At 45.6% G+C, this 14,804-nt stretch overlaps 1 protein-coding gene across 1 annotated transcript in view; it reads left to right on the top strand.

Moving 5' to 3' along the window:
* Window positions 1-3,000, top strand: part of LOC122939282 (cytochrome P450 2C25-like) — a 123,772-nt gene extending 120,772 nt beyond the window's left edge. The window contains exon 10 of the mRNA XM_044295355.1: window positions 2,807-3,000. Coding sequence (XP_044151290.1) covers window positions 2,807-3,000 — 194 coding nt within the window. The remainder of the gene's footprint in view (window positions 1-2,806) is intronic.
* Window positions 3,001-14,804: the final 11,804 nt, after the last annotated feature.

The following is a 14,804-nucleotide window of genomic DNA, read 5'->3' as shown; positions in this document are numbered from 1 at the left end:
AATGCTCGGGTCACCAGGTGGTTCTTGTTGTTACAAAACTTTAAATTTTCTGTCGAACATAGGGCAGGCAGGTTACAGGGAAACGCATACGCATATGCCCTGTCCTGGGTACACTGTCTGGCGGGTGTTCACCCCCTCAGGTTTGAACAAAGGAGGGGAGGTATGTAGCAAGGCGCAAGGGGCCGTCACTGATGGAAGGTACAGTATGTGTCACCGAGATTCCTGGCCTCGGTGAGGTAAGATCCGGTAGTATTAAGTGTCAGCGGCAGCTAGTGCTGATTGACACTGTTTGTTGTTATTGTGGCTGTAAAGCCGATCCGTCACGGCTCTCACTGGAAGTAGCCAAAGTGCTGGGTGGGTCGCTGCTCCCCACGCTCCAGGCTGGGTGTTTGTTGGCCTATATAAAACCCAGCCATCAGTCTCAGCTGGGTGTGGTTTATCCTCCATCTGACAGAGAAGCTGGGAAGTCTCTGTCTTTTGGGACCTGTGAATTTGTTCCGTGCTAAAGGGCTGAGAGCCGCATGCCAGGAAACAGGCCCCTAAAGCCTGCTGTGGACTGCGGGTGGAAAACTGCTAACTAGGTGAAGATTTTGATCTATGGACATTGCATAGTGTGAACAAACACCAAGACTGTGAACTGCCATTTTGTTTTTCCTTATGTGTGAATTAACACCGAACTGTTTAAGTTAAAGACTTTGTGATTGCCTCTGTACTGTGTCCCCTAGCCTGTCTACCAGAGCAAAATCCCACACATACAATTTCATTTTTCCATAGACGGTGTCCGCTTTTGAGTGACCTTACCAGGGCCACATCTGCAGTGTAACATGTGCGCTTCCCAAAAAATTTCAGTGACATAAAATTAGATTTTTCCGTAGACGGTGTCCGCTTCTGACAGTGACCTTAGCAGGGCCACATCTGCAGTGCAACATATGCGATTCAAAATTTTTCTGTGACCCACACTGCACTTTGTCAGCTTTGCATCCATACTTCCCCCGGAACACAAAGACTTTGGTTTTCCAGAAGCAGCTCGGTGGATCATGTGAATAACGCCGCCAGATCGCCGGTCATCATCGTTTTTGGTCGGAACTACAATGATATCTGATCGTCTTCGAACCTCCGACTTATTTTTGATTAATGAAAATATTCGTCTTGCGCCAGTCCAATAATTTCATGTCTATCGGCGCAATAGGGAGGCCTCCGGCCTTCCCTTTTAATCATGGCCCCAGTTCTAAAAACCAACAAAAGAACCGGAGTCCTATTTTATTATTTCTAGCTGTAGTATACAGGCGACCCAGCCTGCTTTGAACACTGTACAGTTTTTCAATGGTCAGCTAAGCAGCAGGCCCTCCACCATAATGTTTTAGAGGGTTAGCTCTCCAGCAGGTCCTCGCATATAATTTTTTACAGGGTCAGCTATCCAGCAGGCCTTCATCTACAATCTTTTACAGGGTCATCTCACCTGAAGGCCACTGCATATAATTTTTTAGAGGGTCAGCTCACCAGCAGGCTCTCACCTACAATCTTTTACAGGGTCATCTCACCTGAAGGCCACTGCATATCATTTTTTACAGGGTCAGCTCACCAGCAGGTCTTCATCTACAATCTTTTACAGGGTCATCTCACCTGAAGGCCACTGCATATCATTTTTTACAGGGTCAGCTCACCAGCAGGTCTTCATCTACAATCTTTTACAGGGTCATCTCACCTGAAGGCCACTGCATATAATTTTTTACAGGGTCAGCTCACCAGCAGGCCCTCATCTACAATCTTTTACAGGGTCATCTCACCTGAAGGCCACTGCATATAATTTTTTAGAGGGTCAGCTCACCAGCAGGCCCTCACCTACAATCTTTTACAGGGTCATCTTACCTGAAGGCCCTTGCATATAATTTTTTAGAGGGTCAGCTCACCAGCAGGCCCACACCTAAAATCTGTTACAGGGTCACCTCACCTGCAGGCTCGCACATAAAATCTTTTACAGGGTCAGCTCACATGCAGGCCTTCACCTAATTATAACTAATAGGTAATTTGCACGCATGATGCTTTGCTTGGATGTGGTAGCCATAGCCGTTTCTCAGGCTCCCTCTCCGGAATCAAACCCTGATTCCCCGTTACCCGTGGTCACCATGGTTTGCGCTGACAATAACATTGAAAGTTGTTATGGCAGACATCCTAATGGATCGTAGCCATCACAGGGACGTGCGATCGGTTCCAGGTTAAGTAAAGTCACCAAAGCGGCAGCAGGCCCTCGCCCATAACATTTTAGATGGTCAGATCAGCAGGTTCTTGCTCCAAAAGTTTTTGAGGGTCACCAGCAGGCCATTAATCCTTATTTTTCAAGACTGCGTATGATGCCCTCCTTTATGTGTAGCAAAGGGTGTATTGGAGTGCCGAATCCTTGTAATGTTTGGCAGCCCTTTCACTTAGTGCATAGGCTTTGTCAGTGTAGGAGTCCCACGATCTGAACAATTGTACCACAATGTTAATGAGGCCCTCCTTTATGTGATATACAGATTGTATCGGAGTGCCTCTTACTTGTAATTTTTGGCAGCACTTGCACTTTATATACAAGTAAATATGCAGGAAAAAATGTTTACTAATAATTTTTCCTCTAAAATCGATTTTATCTTTGGTTTGCTGCGTATTATTGTCACTCTTTAAAGGGGCGTACTACTCGGACAACATCAATCCCAGCAGAGACCTGGGAGTCCAAGATGCATCCAGACTGGTGAGGAGTTGAACCACAATGTGACTCCTGGAGAATATAATGTCCTCATTAATACATATATTAGTGTTATTCTTCTAGGGAAGAGAGTCTGTCTTGGAGAGAACCTGGCCCGCATGGAGCTCTTTCTGCTTATGTCCTCTCTGCTGCAAAAATTTATCTTCACCCTCCCCCCGGGGACAGAACGCCAGGACTCGAAATTTCTGAGCCAACACAAGTTTGAAATCATTGCATCAGCTGAGATATGCGCTGAGCCTCGCTTCTTGTCCAAGTGACAAACCACTGTCCAGCCACAGAACATGGAAGACAATGAGAAAACATAGCAACTCAGAAAATGTGACAAAATAAAGATAATAAATAAAAATATTACAATGTTTATAATGAGAATTATAATGTAAAGTTTGGAGTCGTACCGAACTTATGGATTTTTGAACCCCGGACCCGAACCCGAACATTTCCGTAAAAGTTTGAGTTCGGGTTTGGTGTTTGGCGCTTTCTTGGCGCTTTTTGAAAGTCTGCAGAGCAGCCAATCAACAAGCGCTTAACTGTCTGACCTTAGAAGCCACCACAGCCATGCCTACTTTGATTTGTAGGAGAGAGGAGAGAGGCAGTAGAACACTATGGTTAGAGGAAAACCAATTCCATACCTTAATGGTGGAGTGTATCAAGTGGTAAGTCACTGGGGAAGGGCCGCTAGGGGTTTATATGTCAACAAAAGAGACCTGAGGGGGAAGTTAAAGTTAGCGTTCTCAATTGGGAGCCACAGTTTGTGGGGAGGAGTGCGGATCCAATCAATTGACCTACAAAGGTGGATGGCTTTCATATACAACTCAGGGTCAGGTAGACCTATACCTCCAAGGTGTTTAGGTTTGGTAAGAGTGGTAAAGGAAATTTGGGAATTTTTCCCTTGCCACAGGAATTGACGTATAAAACTATTAAATTTTTTGAAAAATGAGCGGGGGATCATGATAGGCAATACTTGGAGGAGATAAGTAAGCCTAGGGATGACTAAAGACATTACCATATTTTTCTGCTAAACAGGATGGTGTCCCTCCAATGAGTTCAATTGAGCGGCGATGGATTTTAGAAGGGGAGTGTAATTCAAGTGGAATAAGTCAGGAAGATGAGAGTTTATTTTACAAACCGGATTCCAAAAAAGTTGGGACACTATACAAATCGTGAATAAAAACTGAATGCAATGATGTGGAGGCGCCAACTTCTAATATTTTATTCAGAATAGAACATAAATCACGGAACAAAAGTTTAAACTGAGAAAATGGATCATTTTAAGGGGAAAATATGTTGAATCAGAATTTCATGGTGTCAACAAATCCCCAAAAAGTTGGGACAAGGCCATTTTTACCACTGTGTGGCATCTCCCCTTCTTCTTACAACACTCAACAGACGTCTGGGGACCGAGGAGACCAGTTTCTCCAGTTTAGAAATAGGAATGCTCTCCCATTCTTGTCTAATACAGGCCTCTAACTGTTCCATCGTCTTGGGCCTTCTTTGTTGCACCTTCCTCTTCATGATGCGCCAAATGTTCTCTATAGGTGAAAGATCTGGACTGCAGACTGGCCATTTCAGTACCCGGATCCTTCTCCTAAGCGGCCATGATGTTGTGATTGATGCAGAATGTGGTCTGGCATTATCTTGTTGAAAAATGCAGGGTCTTCCCTGAAAGAGATGACGTCTGGATGGGAGCAGATGTTGCTCTAGAACCTGAATATATTTTTCTGCATTGATGGTGCCTTTCCAGACATGCAAGCTGCCCATGCCACACGCACTCATGCAACCCCATACCATCAGAGATGCAGGCTTCTGAACTGAGCGTTGATAACAACTTGGGTTGTCCTTGTCCTCTTTGGTCCGGATGACATGGCGTCCCAGATTTCCAAAAAGAACTTTGAATTGTGACTCGTCTGAGCACAGAGCAGGCTTCCATTTTGCCACACTCCATTGTAAATGATCCCTGGCCCAGTGAAAACGCCTGAGCTTGTGGATCTTGCTTAGAAATGGCTTCTTCTTTGCACTGTAGAGTTTCAGCTGGCAACGGCGGATGGCACGGTGGATTGTGCTCACTGACAATGGTTTCTGGAAGTATTCCTGAGCCCATTCTGTGATTTCCTTTACAGTAGCATTCCTGTTTGTGGTGCAGTGTTGTTTAAGGGCCCGGAGATCACGGGCATCCAGTATGGTTTTACGGCCTTGACCCTTACGCACAGAGATTGTTCCAGATTCTCTGAATCTTCGGATGATGTTATGCACAGTTGATGATGATAGATGCAAAGTCTTTGCAATTTTTCGCTGGGTAACACCTTTCTGATATTGCTCCACTATCTTTCTGCGCAACATTGTGGGAATTGGTGATCCTCTACCCATCTTGGCTTCTGAGAGACACTGCCGCTCTGAGAAGCTCTTTTTATACCCAATCATGTTGCCAATTGACCTAATTAGTGTTAATTGGTCTTCCAGCTCTTCGTTATGCTCAAATTTACTTTTTCCAGCCTCTTATTGCTACTTGTCCCAACATTTTGGGGATTTGTTGACACCGTGAAAATTTGAATCAACGTATTTTTCCTTTAAAATTATACATTTACTCGGATTAAACGTTTAATTAGGAGGTCATCATCAAAGGCAGCTAGTTTAAATTCTTGGGATCCAATTTTTAAACCTTGGATGGTGCTCTCCTGCCTAAGGGCTTGCATGAGGGTTTCCATGACTAGGACAAAGATGAGATGGGAGAGGGAGCAACCTTGACGAGTTCCATTCTTAATAAAAAAAATTGGAAGAGGTAAGGTTGTTCACTAGGACCGAGGCGGAAGCATTATTATACATTGCAAAAATAGAGTGTATATATTGGGCAGGGAAGTTGAATTTGGGTAGAGTGAGTTTAATGTAAGACCAATCTATGCGGTTAAAAGCTTTTTCCGCGTCGGTGCCGAGGAGAACCAGTGGCAGCTTTTTATGTGAGGTGTAGTAAAGAGCGTCTAGAATTTTGGTTGAATTATGTTCGCCTTCCAGTCCTTTAACAAAGCCCACCTGATCAGGATGAATCAGATTCGGGAGGAGGGATTGAATTCTTGTTGCAAGCATCTTCTCTAGGAGTTTTAGGTCAATGTTTAAGAGGGATATGGGGCGGTAATTGGCACATAGGGTGGGATCTTTGCCCTCTTTGGGTATGATAGTAATCATCACGTTTGTCATGTCTGTAGAAAGGGGGCAGTTTTTTAGGGGTAAGTTACATATGTGTAGCAGGTAGGGAAGTAATGTGGCCTGGAATGTGGAGTAATAGATAGTAATAGTTGAGAGCCCATCAGGACCAGGGCATTTACCTTTTGGAGAGTTTTTGGGAGCTAAGGTGAGTTCAGCAATTGTGTAAGGATTTGAAAGGTCTTTGCATTGGGAAAGGGTTAAGGATGGCAGGTTTAGGATATCTAAAAAGGATTTAGTGAGTGGGCTTGCATCCATGTTGGGTTGGGTGGCAGCGGGGGGAGGTAAGTTATAAAGGTCTTTGTAGAAGAGGCAAAATTGTTCAGGGTTCGGCAGGTTTGGCCGAACTTGAAAAAAAAATTCAGGTTCGGGACCCGAACTTGACCCCGAACCCAAACCCCATTGAAGTCAATGGGGATCTAAACATTTGGGCACTAAAATGGCTCTAAAATAGTCCTGGAAAGGGCTAGAGGGCTGCAAAAGGCATCAAAATGTGCTTAAGAGCATGGCAACTGTTCTGCAAACAAATGTGGATAGGGAAAAGACTTATAATAACATAAAATACAGAAAATTTTAAAAAAACAATCTGGATCTAGGAGTAGGAGGTTGACGAGGCGATGGATGGGTGTATGTGGCGGTGTAGGTTGATGTGGCGGTGTACTTGGAAGCGGCGGTGAAGGAGGAATAGGTAGCCAACACTGATGTGTGTTAGTTTTTATATAACAAAATAAAACTAAGAATAAGTGCACGTGAGTACAAGAATGGAAGGTTGAGGCCGGTATACATGTCTATTCTGCACAAGGTATGGACAAGTCCCGTGGGATCCATTCCTGGTTCATTTTAATAAACATAAGCTCGTCCACATTGGCTGCGGCCTGTGATAATGCTCTCTGCCGTGCTAAACACCTGTTCACACTATACACTGGCTGCAGGGCAGGTCAGCACCTCCAAGGCTGACAAAGCTTTTCCACATGTCGGCCATGCTAACCCTGCCTTCTCAGGTGCTGGCGGTGCCCCGGCTGCGTTGGCGACCTCTTCCTCCTCCTCTGCCTTCGCTTTCACTAAATTTTGTTCCCTGTCAGCAATGCAGAGCAGGGGTTCATTCACGGCAAAAGGGGGTTCATCTCACCCAGCAATAGAACAGAGGATTTTGAGAGATTTAGGCCCCTGTCACCCAGGCACAGCAGGGGTTTGTATACACCAAAAATGGTAAAATGTCACCCGACAATTGAAAATGAGATTTTTGGGCACTAAAATTGCCACTTTTTTAAATAAAACGTCTCTAAAATAGTCCTTGAAAAGGCGGGAGGGATGTAAAAGGCGGTAAAATGTGCTTAAAGGGCTTCTGTCAGCCCACTAAACTGTTTTTTTTTTTTTGTTACTAATAATCCCTATACTGCGAGCTCCCTATAAATAAACTAAATATTCATTTTGGATCAGTAGAATTTGTTAAAAAGCTATTTTTATAATATGTAAATTACCTTGCTACCAGCAAGTAGGGCGGTTACTTGCTGGTAGCAGCCGCATCCTCCGATCCTAATGACGCCCCCTCCGCTGTGTGATTGACAGGGCCAGGGAACGGGATCGTTCTCTGCTGGCCCTGTTTGAATTCCAAATCTCGCGCCTGCGCCGTACCTGTCTTTAATCGGCGCAGGCGCACTGAGAGGCGCATTGAGGATGGAGCAGCCGAGAGAGCGGCCGCCTCTCAATGCGCCAGCGCCGATTAAATACAGGTACATCGCAGGCGCGAGATTTGGAATTCAAACAGGGCCAGAAGAGAACGATTCCGTTCCCTGGCCCTGTCAATCACACTGCGGAGGGGGCGTCATTAGGATCGGAGGATGCGGCTGCTACCAGCAAGTAGCCGCCCTACTTGCTGGTAGCAAGGTAATTTACATATTATAAAAATAGCTTTTTAACAAATTCTACTAAACCAAAATGAATATTTAGCTTATGTATAGGGAGCTCGCAGTGTAGGGATTATTATTAACAAAAAAAAATAAACGGTTTAGTGGGCTGACAGAAGCCCTTTAAGAGCATGGCAACTGCTCTGCAAACAAATGTGGATAGGGAAATAACTTAAAATGAAATAAAATAACTAAAAATTACTAAGTATTAACCTGCAACTCAGAGAAGGAGGTGGATATGGAGTCGGAGGTTGAGGAGGCAGTGAATGTGGTGTTGTAGGTGGAGGCAGCAATGGAGGAGGAGGATGTAGCCAACAATGTTTTTTTTATTTTTTATTGGGGTAGGTAGCCCCCAAAATATTGGGCCAAATAAAAAAAAATTAAACAAATAATCATTGCACTTGACTTGAGTACAAGAATATATGTTTACTGGCGGTATACATGTCTATTCTGCACAAGGTACAGACAAGTCTTGTGGGATCCAAGCCTGGTTCATTTTAATGAACGTGAACTTGTCCACGTTGGCAGTGGACAGGCGGCTGCGTCTGTCTGTAATGACGCCTCCTGCCGTGATAAATACACATTCAGAGAGTACACTGGCTGCAGGGCAGGCCAGCACCTCCAAGGCATAAAGGGCAAGCTCTGGCCATGTGGACAATTTGGAGACCCAGAAGTTGAATAGAGCAGAACCATCAGTCAGTACGTGTAATCGTGTGCACAGGAACTGTTTCACCATGTTGTCCAAATGCTGCCTCCTGCTAAGATGTTCCATATCAGCAGGTGGGGCCAGTTGTTGCGGCAAGGTGACAAAGCTTTTCCACATGTTGGGCATGCTAACCCTGCCTTCTGAGGTGCTGGCACTGACACAGCTGCATTGGCGACCTCTTCCTCCTCCCCTGCCTTCGCCTTGTGCTTCCACTTGTTCCCCGGCGTCAGTCGGTAATGCTCTCAGGAGTGCGTCTACCAGCGTGCGCCTGTAGTCGCGCATCTTCCGATCACTCTCCAGTGAGGGAATTAAGGACGGCACATTGACTTTGTAACGGGGATCCAGCAGCGTGGCCACCCAGTAGTCAGCGCACGCTAAAATGTAAGCAACTCTGCAGTCGTTGCGCAGGCACTGCAGCATGTAGTCGCTCATGTGTGCCAGGCTGCCCAGAGGTAAAGACAAGCTGTCTTCTGTGGGAGGCGTATCATCTGCGTCCTCCATATCCCCCCAGCCACGCACCAGTGATGGGCCTGAGCTGTGTTGGATGCCACCCCGCTGTGACCATGCTTCATCCCCATCCTCCTCCTCCAGTAGTGGGCCCTGGCTGGCCAAATTTGTACCTGGCCTCTGCTGTTGCAAAAATCCTCTTTCTGAGTCACTTCTAAAAGACAGGCCTGAAAGTGTTAGAGATGACCCCTCTTCCTCCTCCTCGTCCTGGGCCACATCCTCTTCCATCATCGCCCTAAGTGTTTTCTCAAGGAGACATAGAAGTGGTATTGTAACGCTGATAACGGCATCATCGCCACTGGCCATGTTGGTGGAGTACTCGAAACAGCGCAACAGGTCACACAGGTCTCGCATGGAGGCCCAGCCATTGGTGGTGAAGTGGTGCTGTTCCGCAGTGCGACTGACCCATGCGTGCTGCAGCTGAAACTCCACTATGGCCTGCTGCTGCTCGCACAGTCTGTCCAGCATGTGCAAGGTGGAGTTCCACCTGGTGGGCACGTCGCATATGAGGTGGTAAGCGGGAAGGCCGAAGTTACACTGTAGCGCAGACAGCCGAGCGGCGGCAGGATGTGAACGCCGGAAGCGCGCACATTCGGCCCGCACTTTATGCATCAGCTCTGACATGTCGGGGTAGTTGTGAATGAACTTCTGCACCACCAAATTCAGCACATGCGCCAGGCAAGGGATGTGCGTCAAACTGGCTAGTCCCAGAGCTGCAACGAGATTTCGCCCATTATCGCACACACCCCCAGGCCGGGCTTAAGGCTCACTGGCAGCAATCACTCATCGGTCTGTTGTTCTGTACCCCGCCACAACTCCTGCACGGTGTGGGGCCAGTCTTCCAAACTCATTTATTTCAGAATGGCCTGTTAACGTTTACCCCAGGCTGTGCTGAAGTTGGTGGTGAAGGTCTGTTGCTGACCGGATGAGAAGGTGGTAGAAGTGAAGGAGGAAGTCGAGTAGGAAGAGGAGGCAACAGGAGGCAAAGAATGATGCCCTGCGATCCTTGGCGGCAGAAGGACGTGCGCCAAACAGCTATCCGCCTGGGGCCCAGCCACCACTACATTTACCCAGTATGCAGTTAGGGAGATATAGCGTCCCTGGCCGTGCTTACTGGTCCACGTATCTGTGGTTAGGTGGACCTTGCCACAGATGGCTTTGCGCAGTGCACACTTGATTCTATCCGATACTTGGTTGTGCAGGGAAGGCACGGCTCACCTGGAGAAGTAGTGGCGGCTGGGAACGACGTACTGTGGGACAGCAAGCGATATGAGCTGTTTGAAGCTGTCCATCTCTACCAGCCTTAATAACAGCATTTCAAAGGCCAACAGTTTAGAAATGCTGGCATTCAGGGCCAGGGATCGAGGGTGGCTAGGTGGGAATTTACGCTTTCTCACAAAGGTTTGTGAGATGGAGAGCTGAACACTTCCGTGTGACATGGTGGAGATGCTTGGTGACGAAGGTGGTGTTGTTGGTGGTACATCCTCTGTTTGCTGGGCGGCAGGTGCCAATGTTCTTCCAGAGGCGGAGGAAGAGGCCGAGACACCAGCAGAAGAGGGAGCAGGAGGGGCCTGAGCCATTTCTTGGTTTTGAAGGTGCTTACTCCACTGCAGCCAGTGTCTCACATGTAGATGCCTGTTTATGCAGGTTGTGTTAAGGTTCAGAACGTTAATGCCTCGCTTCAGGCTCTGATGGCACAGCGTGCAAACCACTCGGGTCTTGTTGTCAGCACATTGTGTGAAGAAGTGCCATGCTAGGGAACTCCTTGAAGCTGCCTTTGTTGTGCTCGGCCCCTGGTGATGGTGGCCAGTAGCAGGCAAACAGTTTTGGCGACTGCTGCTCTGCTTTTGCACCCCGCTCCCGCTTTTGCTATGCTGTTGGCTCAGTCTCACCACTGCCTCTTCCTCCGAACTTTGAAAGTCAGTGGCACGACCTTCATTCCATGTGGTGTCTAGGACCTCATCGTCCCCTGCATCTTCTTCCACCCAGTCTTCCTCCCTGACCTCCTTTTCGGTCTGCACACTGCAGAAAGACGTAGCAGTTGGCACCTGTGTTTCCTCATCATCAGAGACGTGCTGAGGTGGTATTTCCATGTCCTCATCAGGAAACATAAGTGGTTGTGCGTCAGTGCATTCTATGTCTTCCACCCCTGGGGAAGGGCTAGGTGGATGCCCTTGGAAAACTCTGCCAGCAGAGTCTTCAAACAGCATAAGAGTCTGCTGCATGACTTGAGGCTCAGACAGGTTCCCCGATATGCACGGGGGTGATGTGACAGACTGATGGGCAAGGGTTTCAGGCGCCACCTGTGAACTTTCTGCAGAAGACTGGGTGGGAGATAATGATACTGGGTGGGAGATAATGTTACCATCCTTAGAACAGCATTAGGCCCGACCAAATATCGCTGTAGATTCTGGTGGCTACTGGGACCTGAGGTAGTAGGTTCAGTAGGACGTGTAGCTTGGGCAGAACGGCCTTGTCCTCTCCCTGCACGCGAGGCTCCACCAACACCACCACCACGACCATGACCGCGTCCCTTATTAGATGTTTGCCTCATAGTTAGCAAAGCAAAGTAAAAAGTGGTTGTCTGTTAAAAATAATTAACCGCCTATATAAACCCTGATGTAGGGTATTGCGATCAAATTTTTTTTTTTTTTACTCTATATGACAGCGGTATTTGTGGCCTAAATCTGACACTCACTTATGCACGTCTAATCCCAGATTTGCAGTATATTAGAGTTTTTTTTCTCCCCAGTAAGCAAAAAGATGTATTTTTCTGGCCTAAATGTGACAATCACTTATGCATGTGTAATCCAAGATGTGCACTATATTTAACAGATGCATTTTTTTAACCACAGTAAACACTATGGGTCCCAGAACAAAATCCCTGAGGTACCCCACTGGTAACAAGACCATTGTCTGAATATACTCCATTGACTACAACCCTCTGTTGTCTGTCCCTCTGTTTCTTTGTTTTTTTTTTTCATAATGACTAAATGCTATCTTTTTGTTTTTAATGATTTTGGCCACTTCTGCTGAGTACCACAGTGGTCTCTTCCTTTTTTTGCTTTTACTGACAAGCCTAATGCAATTTTCTGTTGCCTTCAATAGTGCCACTTTTAAGTAGTCCCATTTCTCCTGGACTCCAATGAAACTGTTCCAGTCTGATAGGGACTTGTATACCATTAATCTAATTTTTGAAAAGTCAGTTTTTCTAAAATCTAAAACTTTTGTTTTTGTGTGGTGTGACTCAGTCACTGTACTTATAGTAAACCACACTGACTGGTGATCACTAGATCCCAAACTTTCCCCTACAGTAATATCAGATACCAAATTCCCATTTGTGAATACTAAATCTAAAACGGCCTCCTTCCGGGTTGGCTCCTCAACTACTTGCTGTAGAGATAATCCCAGTAGGGAATTTAAAATATCTGTACTCCTGGAAGAACTAGCTATTTTGTTTTTCCAGTTTACATCAGGAAGATTAAAGTCTCCCATAATGATAACTTCCCCTTTCAATGTCATTTTAGTTATTCCTAAACTAGCAGATCATCTAATTATTTGACTTGGCTAGGTGGTCTATATATCACACCTACACGAGTTACCTTATGATTATCAAGCTGCAAGGTAACCCAAACTGACTCTAAATTGGTCTTGCTAACTTGTATTAAATTAGATTTTATGCTATCTTTCACATACAGGGCCACCCCTCCCCCTTCTTGCCTTCTGTCTTTCCTATATAGAGAGAACCCTGGTATTGATGTATCCCAGTCATTACTCCCATTGAACCACATCTCTGTAACAGCCACTAAATCTATATTCTGAGATGCCATTATAGCCTCAAGTTCATTGATCTTTTTCCTTAAACTGTGAGTAAGTTGTTCTAGGATACATAAACAATGAAGCTTGAAGATGCCATATCTTTGCCGCCAACAGAGTTGAGTTAATTCGGGAAATAACAAATCCAGAACATTGGCATCACATTGACACAAAGCATAACCCTGCAGATCATGCTTCAAGAGTAGTGTTGATCTCAAACATTCTAATCGCAAATTTTTATCGCAAATATTGGCACTTTGAGAATCTACTAATATCTAGAATATAGTGCTATATCTTCGTAATCGCGAATATTCTAGATTTTTTTTCATCAGTACCCATGATTCCTCACTGCTTCTTGCTTGTGGGCCAATAAGAAGGCTGCAATATCTTTAACTTTAGGAGTAGTGTTGATCGCAAATTTTTACAATTGCCGATTTTTGCAATCAAGAAAATAATAACTAGAAATCACAAATTCTTGAATTTGCGAATATATGACGAATATTCACCCAAATATTTGTGAAATATCGCAAATTCGAATATTGCCCCTGCCACTCATCACTGTTCAAGAGGCCTGAATGTAACAAAATAGAAAAATTTTAAATGGTTCACACGCCCACAGTTCCTTTGGGAAAAGGAATTCACGCCCAGTAAATGCTCAACCGAGAACCCGAGTATAATGGAAGTCAGTGGGAAAACCTGAGCATTAAACCAGGTACCCCATGCTCTGAAGAGGGTAGGGTGCCTGGTTCATAAGAAAATGTCAGAAATTGTTGGTAACACTACCAAAATGGTTCTGTAACAGCATGGGCAGGATGTATGGATGCATCTTGGACTCACTGGTCGCTGCTGGGAACTATGTTGTCCGAATAGTATGCCACTTTTATATAATGACAATAATACGCACAAAACCAAGGGATTTTAGTGGAAAAATTTATAGAAAACATTCTTTCCTGAATATTTACTTGTATATAAAGGGCAAGTGCTGCCAAAAATTACAAGGAAGAGACTCTCCGATACACCCTTAGTTACACATAAAGGAGGGCATCATACACACCCTTTAAAAATGATGATTGATGGCCTGCTGGTGACCCTAAAAAACATAAAGAGCAAGAGCCTGCTGATCTAACCATCTAAAACATTATGGGAGGTGGCCTGCTGCCGCTTTGGTGACTCTAGTTAACCTGGGGCCGATGGGACATCCCCGTGACGGCGACGATCCATTTGGATGTCTGGCCTATTAACTTTCAAAGTAATTGTCAGCTCAAAACCATTGTAAAATATGGGTAACGGGGAATCAATGTTTGATTCCGGTGAGGGAGCCTAAGCAATGGCTAACACATCCAAGGAAGACAAGTGGGTGGCGTAAAAATCACACACTCCCAACTCGTGGAGGTAGTGACGATAAATAACAATACAGGACTCTTAAGATGCCCTGTTATTGGAATGAGTAATAAAAAATTACAGGGAATGTAACTGCAGTATTGAGGAAATGTTATACAGGAGAGGCTCTGCTGTCGCTTTGTTGACTCTAGATAACTTCTGCCTAATCGCACATCCCCATGACGTCCACAGTCCATTTAAATATCTTCCCTATCAGCTTTCGATGTTCTTAATGTGTCTAACATGGTGACCACCATAGCAGAGATTCAGGCTTCATGTCATAGCAGAGAATCAGGCTTCATGTCATAGCAGAGAATCAGGCTTCACGTCACCCACTACTGGAACAGGTCATTGTCAGATATTTTGGCCCTGGCACCCAGACAGAGGAGAGAGGTCCCATTGCAGAGAATCAGGCTTCATGTCATAGCAGAGAATCAGGCTTCATGTCATAGCAGAAAATCAGGCTTCATGTCATAGCAGAGAATCAGGCTTCACATCACCCACCACTGGAACAGGCCATTGTCAGATATTTTGGCCCTGGAACCCAGAC

The sequence above is a fragment of the Bufo gargarizans genome, chromosome 5, assembly GCF_014858855.1.
Source record: "Bufo gargarizans isolate SCDJY-AF-19 chromosome 5, ASM1485885v1, whole genome shotgun sequence".
Classification (NCBI taxonomy): domain Eukaryota; kingdom Metazoa; phylum Chordata; class Amphibia; order Anura; family Bufonidae; genus Bufo; species Bufo gargarizans.
Note: the sequence above shows the minus strand (reverse complement) of the source record. Positions and strands in the feature narration are given on the sequence as shown.